The sequence below is a fragment of the Lagopus leucura genome, unplaced genomic scaffold (genome assembly GCF_019238085.1).
Source record: "Lagopus leucura isolate 7727_CA_CO unplaced genomic scaffold, USGS_WTPT01 Super-Scaffold_100004, whole genome shotgun sequence".
NCBI classification, from domain to species: domain Eukaryota; kingdom Metazoa; phylum Chordata; class Aves; order Galliformes; family Phasianidae; genus Lagopus; species Lagopus leucura.
Window position 1 is genome coordinate 37,465,063 of NW_024962264.1, and position 6,978 is coordinate 37,472,040.

At 58.3% G+C, this 6,978-nt stretch overlaps 1 protein-coding gene across 2 annotated transcripts in view; it reads left to right on the forward strand.

Moving 5' to 3' along the window:
* The window catches only part of PITX2 (paired like homeodomain 2), an 11,346-nt gene extending 5,452 nt beyond the window's left edge, over window positions 1-5,894 (forward strand). The window contains exons 1-3 of one of the 2 annotated variants that reach the window (XM_042872146.1): window positions 1,753-2,045; window positions 3,050-3,255; window positions 4,628-5,894. In XM_042872146.1, coding sequence (XP_042728080.1) covers window positions 1,814-2,045; window positions 3,050-3,255; window positions 4,628-5,191 — 1,002 coding nt within the window. In that variant the 5' untranslated portion in view covers window positions 1,753-1,813 and the 3' untranslated portion in view covers window positions 5,192-5,894. Of the gene's footprint in view, window positions 1-1,752; window positions 2,046-3,049; window positions 3,256-4,627 lie in introns of those variants that run through there. The other variant, XM_042872147.1, reaches the window with a different exon arrangement.
* Window positions 5,895-6,978: the final 1,084 nt, after the last annotated feature.

A 6,978-nucleotide genomic window follows, 5' to 3' on the forward strand; every position in this document is an offset into this window, starting at 1 on the left:
AAAAAAAAAAAAAAAAAAAAAAAAAAAAAAAAAAAAAAAAAGACTTTTGACATTTTAATTGGAACCTTTAGCGCTAATATATGGCTTGGGTGCCTACAATGAGCTTGTTTTTCGGTTGGCTGACAGCTTCTAAAATATTATTTCGCTGGGGAAATAAAAGCTTCATCTCAGCTTCTAGGTGGGTATTTTTGGATTTAGGTGATTTATGGTCGCCATGACAACTAACGCCGCCTGCCCGCTCTCCTCCCAGCCGGGTGCGGGGCTGTAGGAGGGGGGAAGAGCCTAAACCCCCTCGCTTTTGGGGATCTGCTTTCCCCCCCCCCCCCGGTGGGAGCGGAGAACGCGGGGCCGGGTCCGCACCGGGGGGGTCCGACAGCGGTAGCGAGGGTTGGGAAGGGTGCGGGGACAGGATCGGTAAACAAATTGCGCGGAGCGGAGCCGGCTTCGTATTGACTCAGTTATAGGTCATCGGCTGCCGGTGCGGAGGGAGGAAATATTTACTTTACACATATACTTTATGATCTTGGGGGAATTAGAGGAAATTCAATAAGAAAACGGCTAGAATCATTTTAAACCCCCTATTTAAGAGACTTAAGCAAATTAGAGTCTTATCAGATTAAAATCCACTACAAATGTAAGAGCGTTGTCTCCGCCGAAACGCTGTGGGGTCTGAGGAAAGAGATTCGCTGCCAAATCTCGGGGATAAAAATGCGTCATTTAAACGGCAGATAATGAGCAGAATGTAAATTAATTTAACCTTCTTTACTAACAGCCCGCCAAAGGAATATGTGCCGTTCGGCGATAAGTGCCATTGCGAGGAACGGTGCGAACATCAGCGGGCGGAGAGACCCCGGAGGGGGGAATGAAGGGAGGGGAGGAAGGAGAATGAACTGTCCCACGGGCCGGCGGCACCTGAGCCCCGGAGGGGGGGGAGGACGGGGCGGGCACTGCTGCGGGGAGGGCGCGGGGCCGTAGCGGGAGGCTTCTCCGGCGGGTGGGGACGGAGGCGCGGAGATTACGCGTGCTCGGGGCCGGGATTCGCGCAGCCCTCCCCGCATCGGTGGCTGCGAGGTGGGGGCTTCCCGAACCGCGCCGCGGAGAGCTGCTCTCGGCCGTCGTCTCTTCGTTGCCTCCGCGTTCGTTAGGGCCGTTCGCGACCGCCGGCGCCGCTGTCAACGGCCGCGAGCCCGTCCCACCCGCCGCAAGGCCCTCGCTCTTATTGCCCAGCCGGGGCCGGAGCCCGGCCTCTCCTCCCGGGGCCGCCCCGCTCCGCTCCGCTCCGCTCCGGCAGCCCGGTGCCGCCGCGGGGGAGGCCCGGGAGGACGGGGCGGGGCGCGGCGGGGGCGGGCGGCGGGAGGCGGTGCGGGGGCGGAGCGGGGCGGGCGCGGGTGACGTGCCGGCGCGGGGAAGGCCGCCACCGGTTTAAGATGTCAGGCCAAGAGGGAAGCGTCTGAGCTGATGCGGTGCGGGGCTGGCCGCGGCGCGGCGCGGGTCCATGCGCGGGCGGCGGAGCGGAGCGCCCCGCGGAGCGCCGCCGAGCCCCGCGGCGGGCCGGGGGCCGCCGGCCGGGGAACTGCGGTGCGGCCGTGACGGCTCTTGCGGGACCGGAGCCTCTCGCTCGCCTGCCGCCACCGCGCCCCCCCGGGCGGCGGGGGCTCCGGGGCGCGCCCGCCCGCCCAGGCGCTAGCAGAGCCCCGGGAGGCCGCCCAGGGAGGGGGCGCCGCGACGGTCCGGGCCGCCCCCCCGGGCACACGCGCTCCTTCTCCCGTCAGCCCTCCCGGGCGCGCCCGTCGGCTTCGGCGTCCTTTCGCCGATGAGTTGCATGAAGGACCCGTTAAGCCTGGAGCGCCTGGGAGCCGGGAATAATAAGCTGTGCTCTTCCTCACCTTCCTCCTCCTCTTCCTCGTCCTCCTGCCATCACCAGCAGTCCGCGCTGGCCATGGCGACGGCGCTGGCGCCGGGGCAGGCTCGCTCCTCCCTGGAGGCCGCCAAGCACCGGCTGGAGGTGCACACTATCTCCGACACCTCCAGTCCCGAAGCCGCAGGTAAGAGGCGGCGAGCGGCGCGGAGCCCCCGGCCCGCAGCGCCTCGGTCCTGGCTCGGGGCGGGTGGTGACGGCTGCGGGAGAACGGTGTAAGTGGAGCGGGCGAGAGATCGTGTGTTGGGGGCGAGTGATGGGGGAGCGAATGGGTGAACAACGTGGAGAGTGAAGTGGGTACAGATGAGCGAATGTTGGGACGCAGAGGGCGGAATATATTGATACAGAAGGGTGAGTAATGTGGATAACAGACAGGCGAATATATAGTGAATAACGTGGATACAGATGGCCGAATTGTACGGGTACAGAGGGCAGATAAAATGGGTACAGGCTTACGAATATATGTCGAATCGTGTGGGTGCAGATGGGTGAATGAAATGGATACTGAGGACGAATGACATGGATACAGTGGGCAGGTAATGTGGGTACAGAAAGGAGGTAATGTGGATACAAATAGGCGACCGTATGACGAGCAGCATGGATACAGATAGGCGGGTAACGTGGATGTGTATAGGCGAATAATACGGGCAGATGGGCGAATGGTACAGATAAAAGGATATAGGATACACAAATAACATGGATGTAGACGGGCGGATAACACTGTTATGGAACGTGAATAATACGGAGGCAATAGGGTGAATAACACGGGTAGAAACAAACGAGTGTTACGAACAGAGGATGAGCGGTAACGGACGACAACGGGCGAGCGCTGCGGGTAGAGGCGGGCGGCCAGCGCTGGTGGGGACGGGCCGCACTTCGGCTGTCCTTCGGCCGGTAACGCGTTACGCGTACGCGGAGAAACGTACGCCGGCGTCGGGAGCGCAAACGGACGGGAGAACGCAACTCCCGTAGCGGGCGGCGGAAAACCCGCAGAGGAGAGCGGAGCCGGCGGGGGCCGGGCGCGGGTTAATGATTAGCGGCGCGGGGGCAGTCCGCGGGGAGCGGGGCGAGGCTTGGGAGGCTGAGGTGCCCCTGTTTTCCGCCCCGCTGTTTTCTCTTCCCCCCTCGCAGAGAAAGAGAAGAGCCAGCAGGGCAAGAGCGAGGATGCGGGGCCCGAGGACCCCTCCAAGAAGAAGAGGCAGCGGCGGCAGCGGACGCACTTCACCAGCCAGCAGCTGCAGGAGCTGGAGGCCACCTTCCAGCGGAACCGCTACCCCGACATGTCCACCCGCGAGGAGATCGCCGTCTGGACCAACCTCACCGAGGCCCGGGTTCGGGTGAGTCTGGGGGCGGAGCGGGGAGAGAGATCCGCGGCCTCTTTCGGTTTCGGGTCGTCGCGGAGAGTGGCGCTCGGCCCTCCGGCTCTGTTCTCGCTGCGGAGCGCGGCCCCCCGCGGAGCTTTCTGCCGTCACGGTGCCGCTCCTTCCGACGAGAGCCTACGGAAACCACTGGCCGGGAGAGCGGCCGGGATCAGGCTGCGACCTGCGCGGCTTCTAACGCGAAAAAGATGTACAACACACGCGGGCCGTGGCCTCGCTCCCGACGTGCCCATCCGCGCATTTTCTTTCGCTTCGCAATTCGCCGAGCGCCTCTCCGCCCTTTCCCCTCTCTGAGATTTATGGGAGCCATCGGTGCTCTGCGGACTTCCCGAGGCCACATCCTGCGTGCGTGCAAAAGCTGGGAAAATAATAATAATAATATATAATAAAATAAATTAAAAGATATACAGTGAGCTGAACCGAACCTCCCAGATGTTCGGGAAAACAAACCAACAAAACAACACCTAAACCTTCTCTTCTCTTGGAGAAGGCAGAAGGCTAGCAATGCGGCGCGGTGCTGGGAACTGTGCGTCGGTGTGCCCGGCGCTGCTCTCCGCTCCCTGCTCCGCTCTGCCGCCGCCGGCTCCGCATCCCCCGGGGTTCCAATCCACACCGACTCCGCGGCTTCGCCGCCGCCGCCCGGCGCTCAGACACCCGCGTGTGGATTGGAGAGAGCGCGCTGCCCTTTGTCTGCGGGGAGGCTCCCTCAGACCTCATTTAGCACGTTGTTAAGAAGCGATTTTCTTTTCTTTCTTTCCCCCTCGTCTCTCTCTCCCCCCCCCCCCCCCCATTTTTTTTTATTTTTTTTTTTAACTAAAGAGCGGTCGAACGAGTTTGTTTAGAAGTGGTTCCCGGCTCTGGAAGCTCTTTCAGGGGGAACTCGGAGCTTTAACCAAGTGAAGCAACGATTTATGAGTTGCTGGCTTCCCTCTCCCTCCCCGTAATAGGAAACATTGCCTTAAAGTTCCGCTGCTTTCCAGGCTCTCTGCCGTCCGTTTTTGCACTCTTGTATTTCCCCTGGATGGTGGTGCTTTGGATTGAGCCAAGGAACGGGGAAAAAAATAAAAGAAAGAGAGAGAGAATCGGGGAGGGGGGGGGGGGGGGAGAAAAAAAAAAAAAAGAAAGAAAGGACAGAAGGACAGAAAGAAAAATAAACGGGGGGGAGTAAAAAACAAAAAACCAAACCAAAACAAAAACACGTTCTTTCCTGTGGTTGGAATGAGAGCACAGCCATCTACGGGAGAAGCTCTGTACCCATCTGGGGATGGTAGGCTCGGGGCAGCCCCCACTAACATGCTTCTCCATCTCCCCCCCTCCCCCATTTCTAAAGGTTTGGTTCAAGAACCGCAGAGCCAAATGGAGGAAAAGAGAGAGGAACCAGCAGGCCGAGCTGTGCAAGAACGGCTTTGGGCCGCAGTTCAATGGCTTGATGCAGCCCTACGACGACATGTACCCCGGGTACTCGTACAACAACTGGGCGGCCAAGGGCCTCACCTCAGCCTCCCTCTCTACCAAGAGTTTCCCCTTCTTCAACTCCATGAATGTCAACCCGCTGTCCTCCCAGAGCATGTTCTCCCCTCCCAACTCCATCTCCTCAATGAGCATGTCCTCCAGCATGGTGCCCTCGGCGGTCACCGGTGTGCCCGGCTCCGGCCTCAACAGCCTGAACAACTTGAACAACCTGAGCAACCCCTCCCTCAACTCAGCGGTGCCCACGCCGGCCTGTCCATACGCCCCTCCGACGCCTCCATACGTTTATAGGGACACGTGTAACTCGAGCTTGGCCAGCCTGAGACTCAAAGCCAAGCAGCACTCCAGCTTTGGCTACGCCAGTGTGCAGAACCCTGCGTCCAACCTGAGCGCCTGCCAGTATGCTGTGGATAGGCCCGTGTGAGCCCAACCCAACCCCGCTGCCACGGACTGAGCTGCGCTGGAGAGCGGTGGGCACCGTGGAGGAGGAGAGGGGGTAAACAGAGAGGGGAAAGAGGAGAGAAGGGAGTAAAGGAAACCACTGAATTGAGATAGTTCCTTTGTTTTCAAAGGACCTCCTACGGATCAGGAGATCTTCGCTAAGAGTATTTCAGCAGTTACAAGGACATATATATATATATATATATATACGGACAAATGGTTGACTGGATATGATATGACATTTTAATGTTCCTATAAGCTTGTTATTTTTTAAGTTTAGCGTTGTTAACATAAAAAATGACGGAAAGGATGTATATATATCGAAATGTCAAATTAATTTTATAAAAGCAGTTGTTAGTAATATCACAACAGTGTTTTTAAAAGGGTAGGCTTTAAAATAAAGCATGTTACACAGAAGCGATTAGGAGTTTTTCGCTTGCGAGCAAGGGAATGTATATACTAAATGCGACACTGTATGTTTCTAACATATAATTATTAAAAAAAAAAAAACATTGTGTGAATATCGGTTTTAGAATAGTACCTCTGGTGGATGCAAAGATGTTTCTGATATTGCAATGTAAAACATGCCCTGTGTATAACATTTCGTACAATATTCTCGTTTTACTTTTCAGCCGACATGAAAAATAATGTGTTTTATTTCATGGGAGTAAAAGATGCAGCATTCACTTCTTCTGTCCAGCGCTTTATTTCCGAAGGGGCGCGCAGCGGCAGCCGCTCCGCAGCCGCGGATGTCTTTCGCTGCACTCCTGCGGCGCCGCTTTTGAGCGCGGTACGAAACAACGACGCGCTTTTTCATGCGGAAAAAAATACATATAAAAAACCCCTTTTCCCTCTGGAGGTGCGCCGCACAGAGCGGAGGATATCCCTCTGTCCCCCTGCGCACCCCAAGAGAGCGGTTGCAGTGGTGCGCTCGGGAATTGGCGGCCGCAGAGCCGCAGAGAGAGCTTTTATCGCCTTAAAGAAGAGGGAGGGGGAGAAAAAAGGAAAGAAAAAAAAAATCGAGAAGAAGAAGCAAAGCCCGTCCGCAAAACAACCCGCTCCCGTGCGGCAGTCGCCCCCCACGCTCACCTTCTCAGCGGAGCGGCAGCTCCTTCACGCAGCGCTGCATCGCTATTTCCGAAGCCCCGCGCGGATGGTACGGAAACAAAGAGCGGGCGCAGCGCGGCGCGGGGTGAGAGGTGAGCCCCCGCTTCCTGCCGCGCCGCGCCGCGCCGCGCGCTCCGAGGGAAAGGTCGTGCTCTCGCGTGTTTTGTTTTAAATACGGGTGACCCATTAATTCTAAACCTGCTTGTTCCTGAAATTATACGGGATTATAGCTCGCGAGCTCCGGACAATGAGGCAAATCAAGATGAATTGCCGCTCGGCCCTCCTGGCGGTTCCCACCCGGGCTGCCGGGAGGCTCGGCGGAGGGAGCGGAGGGTCCCTCCAGAGAGCGGAGCGCGCTCGGGAGCGGGGGGGACTCGCGGCGGTCGGGCCGAGACCCCCGGGCGGGCGCCCCCCTGAGCGGGACCGTCGGGGCGCAGGGGGGCGGGGAGTGAGCACCTCCCGGAGGGCCGGGGGGAATGAGCGGCAGGATAGGAAGAGGGAGAGAGGGACCGAGGCCTGGGGAGAGATCGGGCCCACGGGATAAGCTCCCCCCGCCCGATACCGGGATCCCCCCGCTCTGAGGCAGGCAGCCTCCTCTCTTCTCGTTTTTTTTTTTCTATTATTGTTTATTTCTTTCTATTTCTTCACCTTTCCCCCCACCCC